At 37.5% G+C, this 24,516-nt stretch overlaps 1 protein-coding gene across 8 annotated transcripts; it reads left to right on the top strand.

Moving 5' to 3' along the window:
* The first annotated feature begins 543 nt into the window (after nucleotides 1-543).
* Nucleotides 544-24,446, top strand: GK5 (glycerol kinase 5). Of its 8 annotated transcripts, none has more exons than XM_080605300.1 (17): nucleotides 602-1,829; nucleotides 2,494-2,587; nucleotides 5,547-5,622; nucleotides 6,140-6,233; nucleotides 7,170-7,301; nucleotides 8,879-8,954; nucleotides 9,645-9,706; nucleotides 9,792-9,862; nucleotides 10,183-10,243; nucleotides 10,982-11,110; nucleotides 11,404-11,530; nucleotides 12,751-12,855; nucleotides 14,540-14,625; nucleotides 18,474-18,577; nucleotides 19,861-19,920; nucleotides 21,935-22,068; nucleotides 23,399-24,446. In XM_080605300.1, exons 1-17 carry the CDS (start codon nucleotides 1,692-1,694, stop codon nucleotides 23,530-23,532), a joined length of 1,683 nt encoding a protein of 560 aa, XP_080461426.1. In that variant the 5' UTR covers nucleotides 602-1,691; the 3' UTR covers nucleotides 23,533-24,446. The 8 variants fall into 8 exon arrangements, with proteins under 8 accessions (XP_080461432.1, XP_080461426.1, XP_080461425.1 ...); XM_080605299.1 differs by having other exon boundaries at nucleotides 611-1,829; nucleotides 9,789-9,862; XM_080605302.1 differs by lacking the exons at nucleotides 602-1,829; nucleotides 2,494-2,587 and adding exons at nucleotides 3,645-3,823; nucleotides 5,273-5,361 and having other exon boundaries at nucleotides 9,789-9,862.
* The last annotated feature ends 70 nt before the right edge of the window (nucleotides 24,447-24,516 follow it).

Genomic DNA, 24,516 nt, shown 5'->3' with positions numbered 1-24,516 from the left:
ATTGAGCAATTCTCTTATACGTGCTATATAACCGAGATTATGCATTGCCTGCAACTATGCAAGTTGGTTCATGTTATCTTCTTTCCAAAGTATAAATAGTGGTTCTTTTCAAGATGCATCTAAGTTGTTATTAGTATGTTAAACCGAGACTGATTTGCATGAAGAATCAGTTACGGTTATTTCCATTCAATACAGTGAACCAGAGGGGTATGTGTTACATATAACAAACACAGAGTTTGTAAAAGAAAAAAGTAACTTGCATGTTTTTTCTTTGTGAAGTTTTGCTTCATTTTGCAGTGAGCTACACTCCACTTAAATTTATACTCTAAAAACATCAAAGACGTCTAGATGCATTTTTCCTGTTTTGTTTAAGTCTGGTTAGTTTTTGAATGTTTGTAAAGAGTTTTTAGTCTTTACCAGTTGCATATGTTGAATTTTACTTAGGGAGTTTTATTTGGAAGTTTGAAATAATTACCAAACAAAAGGAAAACTTAATAGTTGGAAAGAAATTTAGTCTTGATCAGATATAGTGCATCAGATACCTTTCTCTGACATATATGTATTAGCTTTCTGTTTATCTTAGATACTTACGCTCTAAAAGGTTGAGTAAAAGACCTTTATTTTCTGTACAAAAGACAAGTCCAAGAGACTGTAACTTCCTAATGAGTCGTTCTTTAGGGAGGAGAGCTAAAGCAGCATTTCTAGGTTTCTATTCTATACACCTTCAGCTCCCCTGTGGCCTGTACCTTTGTCCCAGTGACCTCTATGACTGCCCAGGTGAGGTGGAGAGCCTATCCTTATGTGGCTCTTGCTGCTATTAATATTCCTGGTTTAAAGATGTAATAACATGAGACTTATCCCATCCATCCTTTTGTTTTCCACAATGCAACTTTTTGTGAAGGGGCCAAATTAGAGTTGCAAGGGAAAAAGATTTCTATTTTTTTTGCTTTTATTTTTCCTATTTAATTAAGTGAGGAATTAAAACTGATTAATTGTTCTAATTAAATTGGTGATAAGACAAAATTCTGCTGAAGCTAGTTTGGGGTTCTGCATCCTGAATTTTATTGCTTAACTGAGAACATTTCTGGTCGCTCCTGTTTAACAATAACCCCCCCATTTAAGGGTGAAGAGGGATTGTTTCTGTCATTAACTTTATTTTAAAATTAACTTTGAATGTGATTCTCTATGTGAAGCAAGGTAGTGGCACAGGAGCATTGCTGCAAATGAGGATTTCATCTAATTACATATAATTTGTTCGTGACAAATAACAACTGGTTATTAACAAAAGGGAAGCTGGTGCAGTTTGCTCCTTGGCTTTACTACCCACCTGCTCTTGTTAGTTTTTTTTGTTTGTTTGTTTTTCCCCATTTGGTACTGCTGTAAGGAGGACTTAGTTTTAAACATTGCTTCCATGACAGCCAGCAACCCCCTGAAGAAACTTTCCAGAGGCACTCACGCCATGCATGCCTCTCAGAAACCCTTTAACATTTAGCGTCTAACTGAAGACCTCAGAGGCGCACTCGGTAAACGTAAACCAGCACAGCCCCAACCGAAGTGCAGAGCACAACAGGGTTAACTTCTGGGGGCCGGCCCCGCCTCGGGGACCAACCCTCCCGCCGCCCACCGCTCCGTGGCCGCCCCGCCCCGCCTGCCCTCTCCTCAGGGCGGTTCTGTGGCGGGCCGGGCGGGCGATGCCGTGCGGGCAGCCGGAGAGCGGCGGCGCCGCCGCCCCCGCGCGGTACGTGCTGGGGGTGGACGTGGGCAGCACGGCGGTCAAGTGCCACGTCTACGACCGGGTGGCCGCCGTCAGAGGCTCCAGCTGCAGGAAGGTGAAGTCGGGGGGGGGAGGAGGAAAGAGGGAGGGCGGCGGCGGCTCCGTCGGCCCCGTACCGCCGGCGTCTTCCGAGGACCTGGCGCGGCTTGCCCGCGGCCTGCCCTCACACACACCCTGAGGGGGCGGCTGCCAAGGGCTGGATTCGGACGGGTGGGTTTCAGGCTGACCGTGTTTTATGTGGTTTGGGGATCAAGGTGATATTCAGAACCAGCTTCCTCGTCATCAGGTGCTGCGGCAGGGTTGCTGTGAGGGACAGTGTGAGCAGTCTGATCAGTTTTGGCGTGCTTTTAGTGGAACTCGTTGGCAGCCTCCCTGTCCTGGCGTGCCGTTTTGACAGAGCGGGCCTCTGACATCCCTGGATGTCCAGGAGGCCCTCTGGGAACCTGGATTCCAGTTTGGAGTCCTGCGAGGCGCAACAGGCTCTCCGAGTTCTGAGGCTTAGGCTTTTTTATTCTTCCAGGGCTGAGGAAGAATTCTGCAGATCGCACACCCGTGTTCAGCTCCGCTTTGAAAGCGGCAAACGCGTATTTCTTCGGTCACAGTAGAGGTTTAGAAAATTAGAAGTAAAGCAAAACCAAACACGTTTGCTCAAACTTTCACCAGAATATTGGTTTCTGTGATGAGGGGCTGTAATAATGCTGTGTATCTTTTGTGAACAGGTAGAGTCGCTTTATCCTCGTCCTGGCTGGGTTGAATTAGATCCTGAAGTCCTGTGGAGTCAATTTATTGGTGTAATAAAAGAGGCGGTGCAAGGTAATGGCTTACTAAGTCTCTGAGAAAGTACTTGCTTATTTGCTAAAACTAGTTGTTAGCTAAGTAGTTAGTAAGCGAGGGTTGTTGTTTATTTAAAAAGTTATACTGAAAGTTCATCACTGAGCAAAGGTGTACAGCATGCTTTAAGGGCTACCCAATCATTGTGTAAAATAGAACCCCTCTACTTTTTTATTTTAATTCACTGGGGCCAGATTAAGGTTGAAGCAGAACGAGAAACTGTGTGTGTACTGGATTTGATCATCAGCGACAGTGCCTTGTTGCTCCAGCTTCCCAGAGCACGCATACCAGTCTTTCTTCCTTTCCCCAAATGCTTCTGTGTCTGAGCAGAGAGCAGGCTTGTTTCCTCTTCTGATTCCCCTTTGCTGCCACTTGCTGTCTGTGGATGTGAGCATATGAGAGAGCAAAGGGAGGGTGCTACGTAGTTGTGCTTTCTCTGTTACAACCTGGTATTCCCACTTGGCCCATTCAAACTACAAACAGTTCTTACCAGGGCATTTCTTGTTATTGTTCTCTTCTAGGTGTACTTAAGCCTAGCTTTTTTATATTCCGTATACCTTATAACACACAACTCCCTTGTCTAACAGGCTTCTGTATGTTCTGTGTTTTTTTTTTTGTTGGTGGTGATGGTGGTGGGTTTTTGTTTTGTTTTGCTTTTCCCTCTTCTGGATTCTGCTCTAACCACGCACTCACTTTCCACAGCTCTCACAGCTTTCCCGTTGTGCCACGATCCAGCATGGGTCACCTTTTGTTCCACGCTGATGCCAGGAGCCTGTCCCTGCACCCCATCTCACTTTCTCACGGTTTCCCAGCCACCTTGTTGTGTATGTTCATCTGTCCTTGCTCTTTTGTTCAATGCCTTAGGCGCCTCCTTTCTTTGCAGTTTGGTATTGAAGCGTTTGCTCTGCCTCCAAGCCTGGCTCAAGGCAAAGCTGCTCTTTTCTCTTTGGAGGACAGCCTGTGGGGACAGAGAAAGTAACAATTACCAGGTGTGAGCTGCAGCTGATTATTTTGGACTCTTGGTCTGTTCTCTCAACAGCCACAAGTGTTCTGTCACAAGATTAGTAATGCCACCTCAGTCCCTTAAGGCCTTACTAGCTTCCTCCACTCCCGTTCTGTGGGGCAAATCAGGAAGCAAGATCCTTCAGCAAGTGTTAAAAAGAGGAAGCTTTTCATGTCATCAAGCTGTGTGCCCTGTCGCAAGGCATTTTTAAGTAGGTATGTAAGTGCGCATAAACCCACGCTGCTGTCAAAAGAAGCAGTCCCACCCTTCGTTCCACAGAGTTGTTTCATGTCCAGAGCAGTTTCCTGAGTAAGATCACCACGCAGCTGTTTGTGCCAGCCAAGCTTCACAAGTGTTTGTGCCAACCCAAGAAGAGGGTGTGGTAGCAGGGGCAGGAAGGACATCTGCAAGCAGAAAGAAGGCACAGGAGCACTTTGGTTGTGGACTGTGTGGAGCTAAGATGTGATTCTGTGTGCAGATGGGTGAGCTGATGGAGCTTGGTACTGCATAAAGGTGGAAATTGCTCCTGGCTTTTGTGGTCCCGTTCCTTTCTTGCTCAAGTGTTTGTTCAGCCCTTCCAAGAGACAGCTCACAAGCTTAGTTGAAAAGTGTCTGTCTTTTGTTTTCAGTTTTCTTTTTCTCTTTAATGGAAGTTCAATTCCTCTATGAGGAGATCTAGAGAGCATCATAGCTGATAGGAGAAAAGTGGTGGGATCCTGCAGCTTGTGGAGATGGGGAAGAGTAAGCCATGCCACCCCAACTGGCCAGGAGCTGCAGCAGTCCTGGTGTGGTTTGTCTACACCTAGCTGCTACTGGAAGGGAAAAACTGCTGTTCACAAGCCACCCGCTCCAAAGTCCTCCTCCCATATGTTCCTGCTATCAAGCAGGATCTGATTTTCAGGTGGTTGAGGGCCTTGCTGTGAATGTCTGCTTCAGTGCAAGGACTGCTAGGTCCTTGGGGCAGAAGGTAAGAAGGGGTAGAAGTACCTGGAGACGTTGGCAGGTTGTCTGTGATATGTACCTACATAGCCCGTGATTTACTGAAATAGCTGGATTGAGAGCCCTTCGGAACAACAGTATTTTGTACAAAACACCGACGTGGAATTCCTTAGCGTATATTTTTTTCACATAACTTTGCTTCTCTTAGCATGCATGGAGGTACTATGGAAGCTGACCAGAGCCACTTCAAAAATAGCTGGGGATAAATTTAAATGTTTACATCATATTTTTACATACATATATATATATGTATATATATATTAGAAAAAATGTTTTGCTACAGTTATTTGAAGGTAATGTATAACAGCAAAATGTGTGTATACCCAAACATAGACTTTTCTACTTCTGAATTTGAAGTATACTTTGCTGCATTCAGTGATAAGTATTCTAAACAAATTTGTTCCTACTAATTTTAAAAGCTTATTGAAGGAATATAATATTTTAGGTGAGATAATGTCATTATGAAAGATTGTTGTCGAAAGTTGTGGTATATTGGAATCAATCTCTTTACTGCCTAGAGAATTAATGTTGTTTTGTTTCTTTGTGGAATGTCTTTCGGTTGTTGGGTTTTTTGTTTAATTTTGTGAAGATTATTTCATCGCTTTGTGCTTTTGTTCACATTCATCCATGTGAAATTAACATTTTAATTGGTTTCTTACATGTAGGCCTGTCTCTGGATTTGTTGAGGAAAAGTATCAACAGGCCTTTCAGAATGTGCAGAGGGTCAGTGTGCCACAACTGCTTTGTGAATTATGTAGGTTTAGTGACCTGCTTTGGAATCAATTGGTCAGAGTTCTCTGTTATTTTGCTGCTCTAGCCACTCAGTCAGTCTATAGAGATATATTTTATTAAATTATTTCCTAAACATTCCATAGCTTTTTATGGTTATATTAGAATTTATTGCTTGTTTCTTTGTTTTTTTTTCTGTTCATTTTTTAGCTGCAGGACTTCACATGAGGCAAGTTGCTGGTCTTGGCATTTCAACACAGAGAGCAACGTTCATTACGTGGCACAAGTATGTACACTGTGTGTTAGTTGCAATGAATTGATATTCATTGCCACGGACTGGACAGGAGTAGCTCGTAGAAATGCTGAACTGAGTCAGGATTCTGAAAAGCAGCAGAAGTCAGTCAGTCGCGTTCTCTTATGTTTGTATTGCCATGGTTTGCAGCAGTTCAGAATTTTTGTTTTGATACTTTGAAAAAAATTAATATGTATATTGTTTGGTCTCAATGATCTTGAAGGTGTTTTCCAACCTAAATGATTATATGACTCTGTGATTTTTTTTCTTTAAATTCTGGTGAGAAGCCTTACACCAAAAATGTCTGGGTGCTTGTTACCAGTTCCTCAAATCCAAGAGGAAGGCATGCACTTATTTTAGGAATTGACCCTAATGTTAAATGTTGTGATTGGAAATGGTGTATGATTTTTTTGTTTGTTTTTTTTGGGGGGGGGGGGGGGGGGGGGGGAGGGCGGTGCGGCTGTGTATATTCTGTGATTTCAATTGGGAATGTTCAAATACTGTTTTTCAGGAAGACAGGGAAACCTTTTCATAATTTCATAAGCTGGCAAGACTTAAGAAGTGCTGAACTTGTGAATTCCTGGAATAGATCCCTTCTGCTGAAGGTAAAACTTTGCTAAGCTGTATATTGCTTGAACATGTTATAACTGCTTCATTTTTGTTATGAGTAGGGAGAGTATATGAAATACTGCAAATACAGTGTTAACATATTAATAAAATATGCTATGGCCTCAAACATTTAAAGAAAAAGCAAGATTTGCATGGAAAATGGTACCAAGAAAAAAATGAAGTGCCTGAAGTTCATTAATTATGGGAAAAGATATGTGTAGGTCTAGCATGCATTTTGTTACTTTTTAGTCTTTGCTGTATTAAAATGTTGCATGCTAGCACAGCTGCAGCATAAATTTTGGATGCAGGTAATTCTTGGTTGGCAATGCTTTGGTTGCGTTTTTTAAACGTACTCTGAGGTTATCTGGAGAAGGTACGTTTTATGCTACTCATGGCTTGTACTTGTTTTAAGAGAAACATTTGCTCTAAATGGAAAAACTGAAGTTACTTTTTTTAAGTGTATGCCTAGCACATCAACAATAATTATTTAAATACTTCATTTTGACACTGATTTCTTTTGTGATTGGAACTTTGATTAATTAGTAATTTTTGTTTAATCTCTTAAAACATGATTGAGCCTGTCATGTAGAAGAACTTTCAAAGGAATAACAGTTCGTAACACTGTCTACCACACAGTGCATTGTGTTCATATAGGTAATATAATTTTGTAATGCCGTTTGTATCAGTGTGCCAGCAGAAATCTGGAAACAGACTTGATTAGTGCAGCTGCTCTTTTCTTCGCTATCTGCTGTGGGAAGGCTAGCTGCTGACATCATATGTAAGGATTCTCTAATGGATTTTGAGCATTCTGGATGTATTCTCATGACAGCTGCTTTCATCTATGTAGTCATTCTTTCATCTTTAGTGATTCTAAATTTATCAGAAACCTTTAAAGGGCGAGATTGAAAATTAATTCTTTTCTTTTGAAACAGGTAATCCATGTTATTTTTACAATGCTTCATTTCTTGACTGGGAACGATCGATATTTGGCTCCCAGTTTTCTTACTTTTTCAACACACCAGACTTCAATGAAGTTGTCATGGGTTTTCAAAAACATACCTGAGGTAAGTTGCAAAGGGAAAAGTAATAACTTAAGTCATAATAATGACTAGTGACTTAGGTTGGTTGTGGCTTCTTCAGTTTTACCTTGGTCATGCCTTTCCTCAAAAGAACCAGAATGAGTCTGCATCAACATTCAAAGCCTATCTACCTACATAAGATCTACTCACATTTATACAACTTTTGCCTCTGAGTCTAGAAAATGTGTAGTAGCAAGAAATTCTCTTTGTGCATAAGAAGCAGAGTCAAATCACTTTATTTCCTTTTGTATAAGTTTACTGTTAATAATTGTACTTATGTTTTAAAGTTGTTTGCACTTAAGTTTTGTGTGACAATTATGTTTGTTTTCATCTGGCACTATTACCATACCAGTCTGCACTTTTCCAGTTTTTATAGTTGCCTAAACAATATCATACTTAGTCAAACATTGCAGTTTATTTTGCATTTTGTTGTAGTGTAAATTGGAAAACACGTAAGTTTTGCTGGAATAATCTAATGCAATAATGAACACAAAGCTGTTTGTTACCTGATTTTTTGCTCTAATCCTTATTCTTTTCCTTGTTTCTTCTGATAGTACTTATAACTTGAGCTTCTTTTTACTTCGTGTTCATTTTTGAAGAAAATTATCAACATCCAGTTTTGTCATTCCTGTGTAAAGAAAGCTCAAAATGTTTTTTTTTTTTCTGTCATAATTATTGAGAAGGTTAGTGATAGTTTTTACTTGTGTTTTTTGAAAATATTGTTGAAAATGTGAGGTGTGAATTTGGAATATTACGAAATTGAAAGATATGCAGCTGCTGAGTCTTTGATGTCAGATGAATGTTGTCCCATAACTTCGCCAGGCACTGATATTTAAAATATGTGAATATCAAACCAAGAAGCTCAAAAATGTCTCTTGATTACAGAGAACAATGTATCTAATCATATTTTGTGTGAATTTGTAGCTATGTCCTTTTTTTGAGTTCTGTAGTTGTACACAGTATCAGTTAGTAGAAATCAGATGAAATGTAAGCTGCTTATTTTAAAGGAGGAAAAAATTCCAAGGAAAATAACATTTTAGACTCTTTACAGACATCACAAACCAGAAAGCGATTGCTTGTTTCTTACTGTTCTCAAGCACATGTTTTAAAATATATTTGTTGCTTCTATTTCTGTGTGTTTGGCGTTTGTTTTTTTTTTTTTTAGTACAGTATGCTTTGGATCTTGTTTTCTTTACTCACTGCTCCTTCACCACTGTTAGAATTGTGACTAGGAAGTTTCCCTTCGTAGATCTTTGATGCTACTGCAGTAGAAGATTGGGTAATTGCTTTTGTTTCCTTTGCAGCAGCTATTAGAAACTGTCCTTACTCTCTTTTAGGATCACGAATGGTTTTTGTGTAAGATATTACATACATTATAAGGTACAATATTATATTAAAAGGTGACTCACCCTTTTTAGAAGTATTGGTAATTGAAGACTTATTTTCTTAGGACATAATTATCATTAACCTACAAAGAGAATAAAAAAGGAGAAATGAAATATTGTTCCTCTTTATCATATCCAGTTGTAAATAGTTTTTTTTTAATGTATATTTGTTCCCAGGCTGATGAAGCTGCCAAAAAAAATAACTGCTGCTTTGGAACAGTTGACACGTGGTTACTGTATAGATTGACTAAAGGTGAATGTTACAGTTGCTCTTAAATACTAATAAAACATACTGGAATCTAAGCAATTACATTAATGACTAAAACTGATATTTCTTAGAATTTAAATATGCTTTGATAATTTATGCTTTTTTATAAACGGTGATTATTGTAAGATATTTATTGTTTTTTAAAAAAAGAAAAAAATAACTTCTGAATTATTTTTGGACCTGCCTGGAATGGTAGTCAGAACGGGAAGTAATTATTCAACCTAATCAACTTCTGAAGTGCTTAAGATCTAAAGAAAATGATCAGAACTACTTAGCCTTGTTTAAAGAAAAGTACCCATGAAAGCAAAAGAACAGTGAATTGTAACGTGGAAGAATTACAAGTTTCTGTTCCAGAACAGGTAGCGGTGTGAAGGCTAATGCCTGAGCAATTGTATAGATTTATGATGGACTGCAATGTAGTCAGTGCTCTAAACATTGTAAAGAGTATCACCTCTTTTCTGGCCAGTTTCTTGAGAGTTAAATTAAGTAATTAGTATATGCACCTTGTAGGGAATAGCAGGTGAAGTCTGTGTACTTGTGGTATCCATTATGATTTTGCCTATAGAAACTCAGTTTATATTTCATGGAGCTGTGGGCATGTTTAAAGAAAAAACGTTTCTAATGACTTAGATTTTAGATGCCCAAATATTTTATTTTGTTCTTTTTTTATGCTAGGTTCTGTATATGCCACAGACTACTCAAATGCTAGTTCTACAGGCATTTTTGAACCGTTCACGGTATGTGCTATTGAGAAAAAACTTTGTTGCTATTTACTGTACTTCTGAGACTACTGCTGATTTTTTTTTTGTATTATTTCAGAAGTGTTGGAACCCCACTTTGTCTAATTTACTTTCCATTCCAATGTCTGTTTATCCTCCAGTGAAAGACACGAGGTAACTACAACAGCATATTCAAAAGAACATTGATTTTTTTTAGAAAAACATAAACATAACCTGCATAGGCAAAGTGATAAATAGATGCACTAAAATAGTGTGTTATGATTATCTGCATAAGTACATTTTTATGCTACTTGCAAAACTTTATTTTTACTATCAGTATTTCTTAAAGTGATAGTTTTAATGCTTTCTTTAAAATAAAATGATAGCATTACCTTCAATTGATGATACAGAGCTGGGCCTTAGATATCTTGGTTTTGTTTTAACAAAAGAGTCAATTCAGGGTTATGATTTTTCTCTATAATATTTATTTGAAGCTTCAATTTTGGATCAACTGACTCTGAAATATTTGGGGTATCTGTTCCAATAATGTCATTGGTGAGTGAAGATATTTTTCCTATATTTGTGTTTCTGTACCTACTTTCTTTGTATCTAGTTCTGATTTAATACATGCCTGTTTAGTAAGCATTCTCTATTACTTCTGTGTGACTTAGCTATAGTAGAGTGGGTTATTGAATTTTGCTCCGAAAACTGAGTTTTCAGCTTGGAGGAGAGGAATGGGAAGGGATTTCTAGAGGTTACAGTCCTTTAAGGTTAGATGATGAGATGATTAAGTACAGAACGTGTAGGGCTTGACAAACCTGGTTTCTATTTGAAGCTGCGGTAATGTCTCCCTCTTGGGCTTAAAATCCATTGTTCTAGATACAGTTTTGCAATGGGATACACCCTGGCGTGACTTCACTAAGACTCTGCGCAAATGTAGGGGTGTTTGTTAATAGAACCACTTGTGGTACCTTTTGTTTGTTTATATATTTTACTCTAAAAATAAATGGGGAATATTTTCTTGTGTTAGTACTTAGGGTTTTGATAAGAAAAACATGTTATTTTAGTCACGTAATGATTAAAAAAAAGGAAGAACTTGACTAGAAAAAATGAGTTTCAACTGAGTTAAATGGAAAAAATGTCATTGGCCTGGTATGAATTCCTCCTGCTGTTTTTAAATAATTGTAGCCTCTCCTTACCTGTAAATTTACTGTTACACCAAGGCACAAATGTAAGTAAATATATTTAACAAAATGTCATTGAAAGAGGTGAGCATGAAATAATTTGGTACAGGACAGGTTGCAGGAAAAAAGGAAGCCGAGACCTCACATTTTCAGCATGATACTTGGAGGAAGAGAAACTCAAGCCAGGCTACTCCCTTCTTCTCCCTGGGATTACAAAAGCCCCATTTATCCATGTGAGGTACCAAAACATGAAATAGTTTCCACAACGTATTTTCAGTGACAGAAGTAATAGCTCAGAAGTTCATGCTGAGCCCAGAACCTGGTAGAATTTGATTCTAGTGATAAATCTAACTGATAAGTCTGAATGGTCTGCTAATACTTGAGAAATTGTATAGAAATGTTTAATTCCTTTCTGAATAGTTACTTGTATTCAGAACTCTGGAATGTTTACATGGCTATTTTAAAATCCAGCAGCATTGTAGGTTGGTAGTTGGTAGCCAACTTGTTGGTGTATTTTGGTTGGCATGGCAGGTAGCTGACCAGCAGTCAGCCATGTTTGGAGAATGCTGCTTCCACCCGGGAGATGTTAAACTGACAATGGGAACAGGTGGCTTCTGGAACATTAATACTGGAGGAAATCTGTACGCATCAAAGAGAGGTAAGCTAGTGAAATTGTTTTTTGAATATTTCATGTTACTTTACAGCTATTATGGATGGGGATACAAAAATGGATAAAATATGGTTATGCTTTGCCTTCTGTCTTTAGCTGTAGAAAGATAGCAATATTATACAGTACTGGAATAGAGAGGAAAAAAAAAAGTCTTGGTCCTCTGTCTTTTCTGATCATGTAGATGCTGGGACTCATCTATCCTTGTTGCATTACCAGTGATCACTCAGCCTGAGCAGGGTTGCAGAAGGTCTGGGTGCTCTTATCATTGCAAGCCGGGCTTCAAGGACAGTTAGGGTACTTGGGGTTTGTGCAGTTTCTATTGCAGAGGCCACTGAATGCTTAGGTTAAGTGACCTGAAGAACCCATTTGTCCAGGTGCAGCCCTGGGAAATGTCTGTGGGTCAGCTAGATACTAAATCTTTTTGCTTTAGCATTAAAAGTAGTTCTCTGTCATACCTAGTGGTATGGTGAGGTACTGCAAAACAGTTAAGTAGTATCAGGTGTATCCTTTAGTAACAGGTGTATCCTTTTCAGTCTGGCAGGTGCTTGAAGACTTTGAATTTATCTTCTTACTGACGCATATCAAACACAAAGGTGTTTGTGTTCACACTTTAAGGAGGAGATCTCTATTTTCTTTTTAAGGTTTCAGCGTGGTCTTGGGGAGGGTAAAGGGGAGAACAAATTGTCAGGCTTGTTCTCATTATTGGCTATTTATTTTTTTAAATGTGATAGTACCTTCAAAAAGACAGCTATTTCAAAGATTCTGTACTATATTTTCAAATAAAGCAATAGTGATAGCTTATTTCTGCCTTTCTTCTGAGATAAAGTCCTTGGATTTTTTTTCCTTTTATTTTTTTTGCATTATTGCAAAGCCAAAATTATTTGGTAGAGTAAAACAGTAATTTCTTTCTGCTTAAAAAAGTGCAGATAGCTTTTTTTCTTTAGTTTCAAGACTTTTTATAATTGGGTGGTGATTTTTTTTAGCTTAACTGGGTTTAATAAAATGTTGTTAAGGTCTTTTGTAATTCAACCACTAAATTTTAATCAATTTTAATATATACCACTGTTATTTGTAGCTTAAATTCTGTTAAGGAAATACATTTTTTTTTTATTTAGCTTGATTTATTTTGGGGTTGCTTGCATATGTTTCCCTGGAAGCATTTAAATTTAATTAGGTGTTTTTGGTTTGTTTCATGGAACATAATAAAGATCTATATCCACTGATTGGTTGGAAGATTGGGGATGAAGTTGTCTACATAACTGAAGGCTGTATGTCAGACATTGGCAATGCCATTAAATGGGCTCAGGATATAAGTAAGTAGTTATTTAATTTTGTAGAACGATGAAATACGTTACTGTTTTATAGGGTTATCGTTATGGTATTGGGCTTGGTTTTCTTATCCATAACTGAAGAAACTATCTACATGTTTTGGACAGTGGAATACCCATAGTTACTGCAGTAGGTCTTTTGGTGAGTGTGTTGACTGCAGATAGCTGAGGCACTACTGTAAATTTTCCTTATTTAAAAATTGAAACTGATTAATGAAGTAAAATTAATTTCTGTCCTCCTAAAATGCCTCTGATTGGTTTGCACAGTTTGTATAACCGTTTCCTCTTCAGATTCTGTCTCTCAGGACATCTTACTTATGTACTTTCATGTTCCTGGAACGTTACGCTCCTCACTTGTTTTCTTCTGAGCATAATTTTCTTGTATTTTTTTTCTTTTTTTAAAGCTGGTATCCACTCTTGAATAGAATTGTTGTAAAGGAGACTTGTTTTAGGCTAGATACTGTTGAGAAGCAGCACAGAAACTGACTATCAATTAAGTCTAGATAGCATGATTGTAAATGCTATTTTCCATAAAAAATTGTTTTAATGCTTTTGAGAGCTCACTAGCTGTACATATCAGAATTAGTAACAGATTTGAGTCATATGAACGTTATTTTTAAAAGTTAAGTGTTATGAGTGTGGCACATACAAGTAATGTGTCTTTTGGCTTTGATTATTATGTAATGAAAGGATTTTCACATCAGTTTAATAAATGATTAAAGAAAAATCTAGCCCTCTGGTAGTTGATGTTGAGAACTACTGATTGTTTATAGGACAGCTCTTCTGAGTGCTCTAATATGCTATTTACCCATTTTCTTAGAAACTTGGTATGCCTTACTGGGATGCAAAAAAAAGGAATTAACCTCCTAAATTTTGGATTATCTGAGAAAGGTTTTCCTGAAATATAGCTCACCACAAACTTCCACATTTCTTGAAGTTCTTAACTGCTGGTGCATATGTACACATACATGCACGTTTATATGCCTTAAAGGATTGAGTGTGACAAAGATTGATCCTCAGGTCTTCATTCGACGTTTGATTAAGCCGCTGGTCTTTTGAGAAAACTACTCATTTCAACATGTAGTTCAGTGCTACAGTTACAAGTATCAGTGCTACATGTGTAAGCGGGCTACATCAAATTCCGTGCTACTTATCCATACTTAATATTATTGGTATGATATTAGGACCTACTGTACTTAGATTTGTTTCAGTCACTTGTAAAAATATTGTAAGTGCTGATAAAATATATATTAAAGACTTTCTCTGTAGTCATTTTGTGCTTAGGCTGACAGTAACAGTGTATTTGCAGGGAAACAAGAAAAACATGTTTTAGGTTTTGCAACATTTAAGTTTTTAGCAAACTTAGGGTGCTACTGTTAGCCTTCTCAACTCCCCTTTAAGTCTGTTTGACTGGAAAGCTAATGATCTTCTACAGGATGTGAAGATTAAAAAGCATAGCAGTTACGAGAACATCTTTTTAATTTAGTCTTCATCTGAACAGGATTTTTTTATGTGACTGATGGACATGAAATACAGAAATATTGTTTTCCCTTAGAACATGTTTGAGAAATATTGCAAAAGGAGATAGCCCAACTCTAGCTTTTTGTCCCTTCGTGATATATGAAGAAATCAAAATTAATACAAACATATGACCTATGCGTCTTTTCAGATCTCTTCACCAATGTAGATGAAACAGCAGAAATGGCACGGAGTATTGCTGATTCTCAAGGCGTTTGTTTTGTTCCAGGTTTTCAGGTAAACTTATAGTTTTTAATATGACTAAGAATATATTCTTAATAATTAGTTGAAATTTTAACTTTTATCTTGTTTTGATGTAGTATGTTACGTCTTATCACTGTAATTATTCTGTAATAGGTTCTTCCTCGCTGTCCCATACCACAACATGTGAGGATCATTGTGATAATAGAATACTTAAACAGTCCTTCCCTTTGCAAGAGAAAAAGCCTACAAAGTAGGAAAATTACTTCCATTTTGCAGATGGTGACCTGAGGGACTGATAAACTAAATGACTTGCCCACAGGTGGTGCCTACAGACAAAAACTGAACCCATAGCTTTTCTGCTCTGTGTAGGGCCTTCATTGCGATAATACTTCTAAGCACGGTTCTAAAATAATTTTATTCTGCCTCTTTTGAAGATGTTGGTTGCACTTCAGCATGTACTTAAATATGAGTATGATTGCAGGTCCTGGTGTTAGAAAAAGCAAAGATAGTAATGTTCAGATGTCTTGGCTATGCAAGTTTTAATCTAAACTAGTTTTTTTCCATCTGAAATGGGGTTTGTGTTTTGTTGGTATTGTTACTGAGTACAGTTTGTATAGTGAGGAGTTCCTGGCATTCACTCTGCGTTTCAGTTCCCTGCATTTTCTAGTAGCTTTCTTCTATTTTACTCTTTAATTAAGGAGCTTCCTGCAATTACTTGATCTCCTCTGGGTCACAGGTCTTGGGTTCTTTTTATTTGCTTTCTGTTTATGCTGAAGACTATGCATCTACCATGTCTGTCCTTTCCACCTCCGCTTCATGATCCCTTTTGAATTTCATTATGGAGATGAGCTACCATTAGTGCACAGGGGCAGCAAGGGGGGTGATGTTGATGATGCAGTTCACTCTAGTTTAGAACTGATGGGAATTCCAGTTGATAAGTTCCATTAGATGACATGGTGGAGCTGGGGAGCTGACATACTGCCTATTGAGCTGCAGAGCAGTTGCTTCCACTATGGGCTTGACAGTTGGTACTAATAATTTTGTAATTTCTCACCACAAAATATGGCAGAGCTGCAAGTCAGAACTCCTAGGCAAACCTGCATACAGAATGAGAATAAAGAGGTTTTGCTAATGTAGCATTCCCTGGCTTAGGGACTGCAGAGCCCCTAAAGTTTTTGTCTAGTTATGCTGCTTTCCTAAGCAATGCAAGATAGTCTGACTAAAATGCTTTCAGCAGCCTAACTCTTTCTACATTGTGGGTTTGTCAGCATGAAAAGAGCAGTTTTTCTCCACAAATCATTATTTGTTTTTTAAGCAGTGTGGCTGTTCAGGAGAAACTCCGTGGTGTAGACCTGGTCTCTGCGTTGTCTTTTGGATTATTGGCATTATGACCTTTACTGGACAGAGGGCCCAGGCACACTGAAAGGAAAGCTGTTAATGTGCTGTGGGCATTGAGGAACGCCTGTTGTCAGTTGGTTCTTTAATGTATAGACAACTGGTATTTGAACCTCTTAGTAGTTCAAAGGTTATTATCCTACCCAAACAAATAAAGAAATGCCATCAAGCTGAAAACAGTATTATTTTTTTTCTCAAAAGAGTCACCGCTGTCTTTTGCTTTCCCTAACAAGTCTTTTAATTCATTAGTTTGAATACATATATTGGGAATTACGTGGAATGCTTTTGACAGCTTGTCTTTCAGTGTGGTTCCAAAAGGTTTTTGTTTTTGATTTTTCATTGGTTTACCATATTCAGTTTGATCATTCCCAGGGTTAGTGTCTTAGGGAAAAAAATTTCTCCTACAGGTTAGGCCAGCTACCCTCTCTCAAACACCCTAATAATTAGCTTTATTTTTAGGGCAATAAAGCTTGGCTATGCTAAGGTTCTTCCATTTAGCATTTACTGTAAGTGTGCTCTGAATAAGGAAGTGCTGAGCCATGACCAATTCCAGTATTTGTAGACAGGAGACCCAAGGTAGGCAAATGTTAGTCTGAATCTTTTTCCAACATTTTATTGTATTCTTTAATTCTATAAAGGTTACAGAAGTGTTGCTAAAACCTTTTTTGTGGTGTTTTGTTTTCCCCTTCTTTCTTGACACTGATTCCAGAAGGAACCCCAGCTAGCTGCTTGGTAAACATTGGTTCAGTCTTCTTTTTTTCCTAACTTGAATATTCCCACTCCATGTTTAGGATCTGTATTTAGAAAACTGAATGAGTTTCTTTTCAACTGTGACACCTAGTAACCACTAATAGCATCCACCACTGCCTTCCTTGCTCTAGTGGGACTTAGCTAGTAGACTCACGGTGAGAGAATCTTTATTGGTGGAATAGATTAAATCGTATGAAAAGGGACATGAATAGAGTTGAATGCTTCTGAAACAGTAACGTGTCTGCTTGGCTTCACTGGCTGGATGCTAGCACAAATGGATTGTATGATAATGTTTCTTAGACCTCAAAATGATGGCAGTTAGGGAGGGGGTTTGTGAAGCCCGTATGTTCATTTCCTACACAGAGTAAAACATTTCTCAGTTTATTAATATTAACGCAAAACGAACAAGTTTTTCTTACTGAATTCTACTGCTGTGATGCAGCCTCTTGAAAGGGAAGCACCATTGTGAAAGTAGATATGAAACTGAGTGAATGTGTGCATTAATCACTCTTATTCTTCAAGAAACAGGGGTTTCCAGATTTAATTTGTTGTGGTTGGTAGTAACAGCAAAAACAGAGAGCTCTTTGTTTGCCGTATGCATGCATATGTACAACTTTTTTTTTTAATGGCTACTCTTTTTAAATGGATGATTCTGTCAAATCCTCACCTTTATGTAGAACGTGAATCCGTGCTGTTTGGTTTGCCCTCTCATATATGAGAATCTGTGAACTTAAATAATGAATCTTTTTTATGCTTCTGGGCTGGAAAGGTAGTTCCATTCCTAGAGTGGAAAGGTTACTTGTGTATTGGGGGCGAGAGAGAATATTTTCTTTGACCATTTCAATTTGACCATCTTCAATTTAGGAACCCAGGTTTTTTGGTAGCTGCTGATCATGATCTACTAATTAAGTCATAGTTCAGCATCTTCTATTCTTGGTCTGCTGCATGTGTACCTATCCATACATCATTTTTTTTATATGCTAGCATTTTCTTAATTTACTTTATGTGTGTCTATGCATTTTATAAGTATAAAATTCAAACTTCTTTTAAGTATTGTCATAATTAATATGTAGCATTACAACTCAAGAAGATTGTTTCAAATCGAAAATTACTCTACAGTGAAAATAGAACTTAACATTGTCACAAAACAGTTATGGACCAGCAAAGCAATATTTTTTGATAAAGTTCATCAAAGGAGTGAAGGGGTGGAGAGGAGATTCCTAAATCAGTCTTCCAGTTCCTCCTGCAAAGAAAGGCAACTTAGTGATCATTAGACTTTTAGGTGGAAACTGTTTATTGGTGTCACTGAAAACAGACTGAAGTACAAACCAATTCAAATGAATAATGATCACTGTCCTTTTCAGTGTTATTTCTTAAAAGTCTGTCCTTCAGAAGTTCAGGAGAGTTTACAAAATAAGTGAAATTTTGCTAGAGAACAGCTATATCAGTGTGCCCTGTCCTAGACACTTGTTGTATACACTGCATGAATTTTAAAGAGAAGTCACGCAGATTAATGTTTCTTAGTAAGTCACTTAAACCTTTTGCTGTTGAAAGAAACTAAACTGTTCGCTGAGCTACTTAATAACACTATACACCGCTTACATATTGTTTTCAATTTTCTTCTCTCACTATGCTGCCTGTAACTGTCGTAAGTTATCTTTTTCTTACTATTTGACTTCTTTCTCAAAAGCCTACAAACACAGCTCTCTGAACTCATTGTGAAATCTTTTCCACAGGTTTCTGCGAATGACCCATGTTTATGTGCCTCTTTCATGGGGCTGAAACCTACTACGAGCAGAAATCACCTTGTACGAGCTATATTGGAATCTGTAGCTTTCAGGTAATTGCTTAATTGTCTTGCTTGTACTTTCTCACGTTCACTTTTGTTTTAACCAGCAGCATTAAATGGATGCATTGACTTCTGCAGTTTGTAAAATACGAATTGCAGTAATCCATTGCAGTAACGTTGAAAAGGAATTTTAGATGCTGCTTCTTTTCTTTTCTTGAACACATTATAAATAAAATTGTGTATATTTATTAGCTTGGAGTTTGTTACTAAGTTATCACATAGGGGTTCTTAAATTATATTGTTTTCTGCATGTTCTAAAAATATTTTCTGTTAGAAGTTTGTTTTTACCTTCTTAGAAATGTTCTGTCAGAAGCTGTAGCCCACTCCAGCAATGTGGGTTGGAAGCTTTGTACTAGCCAAAGTTTGAATCTTTGGTGTGATAATAGGCACCTTAGATATTTTTAAATATGTGAATGGACAAGAACTTCCAGATCTAACTGTCAGGATTGCAAATATTGCTGATAGCCACTGGTATGATCACATCAGTGAAACAAATTGTTCTGCCTTGCAATCCCAGCCAGCATGCCCTGACCTGAAGGTGAACATAGTTTGATCCTGGCTTGTGCCTTACTGTGGCCAATTACAGAACACTCGCTATTCCTTTCGTTTAGCCACCAGCTCTCTGCCTTGGGCACATGAACCTCCTGCAAAGAGGCGCAAAAAAAAAAAAAGTGTGTCTGGAGGAAGGTGACATTCTGTATTGCTGCAATAGTCCCTAATGCAGTTTCTTCTTCACTGTAAGAAAAACCTGAGATGCAGGAATTCCTGAACTGAAGCCTGCATTTTTTGAAAACAAAGTAGAGACCCTTTGTGCGTAGTTTTTTTCCCATTAAATGAAATGGTTTCAGAATAGGTCAAACCTAGAGCTTTTAGATGTTCCCTTTAAAGAATAGTGGGATAAACTCCAATTAACACTTCTGTGAGCACGCTTTCCTCACTCTAAACCACTTCTTACATTAGTAATTGCATCTTGTCTGTGAAAACCTATAATCATTTTCAGGTGGGAATAAATGTACCTTCTACAGTGCCTTTGCTATAAAATGTGCTGTGATTTACCCATACTTGTGCATTCACAATGATGTATAACAGAGAACAATTTCAGTCTTTTTTTTTAAAAAAAAAAAACCACTTATGTATTCTGGAAACTTGTTATCTGTGCAACGGTTTTGACACAACTGAGGCATTTTTTGCCTTGTATTTTATTTTCTAACTATGTAGATACTGGAGACACTATGGAATATATAATATTTATTTAAACTAAATTTTTTTTAAAGAAACAAACAGCTTTATGATACCATTGTGAAGAAGGTACACATTCCTCTTCAAACTGTTCGGTAAGTTCCATGTAACTTAAGTTGATATATGGGAGTTTGATTTAAACAGATGTGAACTTTATGCATTTTATCTTACTGTAAATGTTCTGCTGCTGAGAAATAGATTGTTACCAAGTAAAATGTTAATGTAGCTTTAAAAGTGGCACAGAAGGATCATTAATTAAACCATTGGCATTGGTGATTATCAACAGGTGAGTAATGACTTGCTCTAATTTGAAACAAAAAAACAAAGGCAACAAAGTTGGTGCTTTTATGTAGTGTTAGAGTACATACAGGAATGCCTATTACAAAGGTAATTCTACCCTTTATTACAAAATCCAGTTTTACTGGAATTTTTTTATGTGGGGTCTGTCACAGACTGATCAGTTTTTTAAGATGGTTGAAACTGAATCTATTTGTGAGGTGTACGAGGAAGAATATTTTTACAATTCAACTGTCAAGACATTGGCTTTGTTTCAGTCTTTTGAGAAGCAAATCAAATTCAGTTAGGTGATGGTGATTCCTAGAATATGCTTTTCACAACCTCTTGAAAAGATTTAGCTGAATTATGTGTTGCTGGAAAACTACTTTCTACATTTTAGTAGATATTATTGTACAAACCAGTTGCTTTAGAGCCTCAAGCCTCTCCAGAGAAAAGCTTTCTAAAGTTCTCCTTCTGACAACCAGGGGTCATCGTAATATCGCAGTCAAAAACAGCAAGGAGTGTTTCTGTCCCTGTCTTTCCTCCAATCCACCAGTGATACTCATGCAAAGGAAGAAATAGACTGGCAGGCATGTAGACAGTTGAGAATTCAGAATGTTGAGTGGTGGAAGAAAGGTGCAAGTACAGAGGTAGGGGAAGGTAAAAGTTTGGGTGTTACATTGTATACTGAGACAGAGTAGGCCAATGTAAAGAAACAGCCAGGATTGGGGAAGTACTGAAGAGGAAGAGGTGGAAAGTATTGGAATTCCTTGTTCCTTATGGGGCTTTTTTTCATGTACAAAATTGCACCCAGGAGTTGAGAAGTCATATGGAGATTACACATTGAAAAATGCAAAGTGTGAAAGTACTGCCTAGGGAACCTTAGAATTTCAATCTCATTTACATCGTAATGTAAACTTTAAATTGTGTGACTGTGTTCTGTTTTATTCATTAATAGAAGATTGCCATTTCATATAGTGACTATAATAGAGTTAGATAAGATGAGTAGCAATTTAGCTTGTGGATTAAGCATTAGAGGGTAACGACACACCTAATGGCTTTTACAGTTGGGTTGTAAATTTCTCTCCCACTCTTGTCCTCACAACTTTAATATCTACCAATACCTTCTGACTTTGTTTTTATCCTGTCTTCAGCAGGATACTTACCCTCTGCTGAATGTTAATTTCTGCCTTAGCTAGTATCCTCTATCCTTTGGTTCTCCTTAGCTTTTGCCACCTACAAGCACCTACAAAGCCATTGTTTTCATTTGTCCTCTACGTCCCTATTACCTCTCTTTGCTTGTCTCAACACCATCAAGGAAAGCATAGGGAAGGTCTCAGACATCGTGCAATTAGGAAGGAAGTAAACAAAATAGGTGGAAGCCTTATGCTCATGAAGGCATTTCAGTTTCCTAGTACAAAGGTTTACTAGTAATGAAAAAAAAGCACTTTTACAGGTGTGAGAGCCCTTGGAAAGGGTTTGTTTAATGTAATGGTTTTGACTATTGTCATGTTATGGTGATAATTTTGTAAACCCTAACATTGCAATCAGGGTGATGTGTAGTTTTGAGGATAGAGCTCTCAAAACTTTCAACAATGTGTCTGTTGTGTGTGTCCCTCCTGTCCTCCCTCTGACCCCCAATTTAAAGACATCTTTTTTTTTTTCTTGGCACCCTGTGCTGGCCTCTAAGTTTTCCAAGAAAATGGAAATGTTTGTGCATAACTGATAAATTTATGTATAGGTGTCTGAAATGTTGGCAGTAAGTGTATGAACTAAGCATGTGGTTTTTTGTTTTTATTTTTTTTTTTTACCTTTTATTCCTCTTTCCTGTAGAGCTGATGGAGGTGTCAGTAATAATAGTTTTGTCATGCAGATGACTTCAGATTTGATTAATAAGAAAATAGAAAAGCCTGCAAACACAGATATGTCTAGTCTTGGTGCAGCTTTTCTAGCAGGTCTTGCTTCAGGTATGTATACATTTCTGAAGGTTCTGTTTTCCCCTCATAACATATATGTTTGTAGATAAGGAAAAAGTATCAGGGAAGAAGAAAGCAGTGCATAAATTCAAATCGTTGTAAAATGTAGCACAAAGGATTACTTCACCCATTTTTGCAGGAAGCCAAGGTAAGAAGTGTTTGCCCTTCTCTGCATAATCCCTTTTACCCTTGTGGTTGTATTTCATGAACCAAAGAAAGCAGGTCATACGTTAACCAAATAAGGACCATATTTGTATTTTTATCACAACGTCGTAATTTGCTGAGTAGTTTTATGCTTGTTTAGTTTTACATAAATGAATAGCAACAGTGAGCTTAATGTGAAATGTATCTGCATGAAGGTTTGCAAGGTTCATTTACATTTAGGAGGATACAGTGCTGGAGAAGAAAGGTGAATCCTGTCTTTGCTCCCTCCCCCTTTCTCGACCCGGGCACTGTGTGTCCCTTTCCACTTTTGTACTGCGTGAAGCTGTGCTTGGTGTGGATGGATCATGTGACAAAGAAGCTGCCTTGCTTATGTTGAGCAGTGTCATTCATAGTGGAGCTGTGTCCTGTCATCTCTGAACCAAGCCTTTATTCTTTTTAAGGTTTTCACAGAAATATGCACAATGGAATTACAAAATAAATTCGTGGGGGGTGGTGGAAAATCCAGCTTTACTCACAAAGAACTGACAAAAAATTAACTTGACTTTAAACTACAAACTGCCAATGGTCTTACTTAATGGAAATATATTTTGTAGGTGTATCTATACTTGTATTATAATTGCTGTGATATGTAAATAACATAACTGTAAGATAAAAAATATATGCTCAGGTAAGATTTATTCCACAGTTAACACTGTAAGAAGGTCCTTGATAGACAAGAAAGTTTCAATACCATAAATTAACCTGAATAGGTAATGCCAGTTGTTTTCTGTAATCTATACAATTTTTAAGGCAGTGGGAAAGCAGCTAGTGCTAAGTCTTGGTTTCTGTGGCCCTTCTTCATTTCGAGGGACCTGCAGCTGAAGGCACAGTGTTGATGAAATTTTAGTGAACTTCACTGTACCAGAGCTGTTCCTTGGAAACCATCCCAGTTAAGCAGATGTGCTGTTGTCAGCATTCCAAACAAGTGGATGCTATTGGAAGGGAGTTTCACAATGTAAAAAGCATGCTTCCCTCTGAGAAAGTTGTTGGTTGAATAAAGAAAAGCTGTCATGATTTCTTATTGTGTTTCTGGTTTGGATCTCTTGGAAATAAATTAAACAACTCAAAAAGAAAACATATTTACAGTTGAGTTTGAGAATTAACTTTCTGTTTATAGGACTTTGGACTGACAAAGAACAACTAAAGAAGCTGAGGCGAATAGAAGCAGTTTTTGAGCCCCAGAAGGACTTGGAGGAATACAGACCTGCTATGGATACCTGGATGCAAGCAGTGAAACGCTCCCTGCACTAGTAGAAACTGACATTTTAACCATAGAAGGATTCAAATGTTTTGTTAATATTTATAGAACTTTGTAACTAACAGGACAGTAAAAACTGTAACTGAAATTTGTGATGGTAAATAGAAAAAGTTACATGGTACTTGAGTAACCTTCCTGCTGCTAGATTACTTATCACTCCATAATGAACCTTCATATTGTCTTCATGACAGCTGTAGACCAGCTGCAGCATTTGTGTCCCTTCAGTGACCTCCTTTGGGTGGCCCAGCTGCTTGAATCCTATAACCATGCGTTAGAGATGGGGAGTTTTTTCCTATGATGTGTTTTCTTCTGAGGAACTCATCTCCCTTCTGATCTTTGAAAGCTTTGATATGTTAACCATCAAGGAGGGGAAAAAGGGGCATATACTTCCCCAGGTATTTCTAAGAAAAGTAAAAATGAATATTTGGGAGGGGAGGTGTGGAATCGGTTGTGTATAAAGGTACTTTCTTGATAGTAGCCTGTTACCACATTTTGTTTGACTTCGTAAGGAAGCATTCGACCTAGCGGTGTGATAACATTTTTGTGGTACCTAGGGATAAGCACTAAATTAAGATGAAATACAAGAGCAAATATGCTTTCAGGACTCCATAAAAGATGCATCTTTCCAGGGTTTTTTGTAACTCATGTTTCCTATCTATTTGTAGCTTTTTTTTTTAGAGTTATAAAGATTTTAAAAAAATGCATTATCTGGCATGATTAGTACGAATATGTTAAATATTGTTACAGGTATGCTGTCTAACTTTTTGAAAGAAAACTGTAACATCAGTATTCTCAAGTCCCTCACTTCACTCACTACATTCTATTATTATTGGATGAAACGGTCAAAAGTCTATTTTTGGAGTTATTAATTACTTTTATATTTTAAAATAAATTGTAATTAAAGAAACGTAATTATGCATTTTTTTATCACTAATCTTAAATTATAAGTTTCTCAGGAGCGTGTGCAAATCAGTTTC

Source organism: Anser brachyrhynchus (assembly GCF_964034855.1).
Source record: "Anser brachyrhynchus genome assembly, chromosome: 9".
Classification (NCBI taxonomy): domain Eukaryota; kingdom Metazoa; phylum Chordata; class Aves; order Anseriformes; family Anatidae; genus Anser; species Anser brachyrhynchus.
This window is presented reverse-complemented; position numbering and strand designations above follow the sequence as displayed.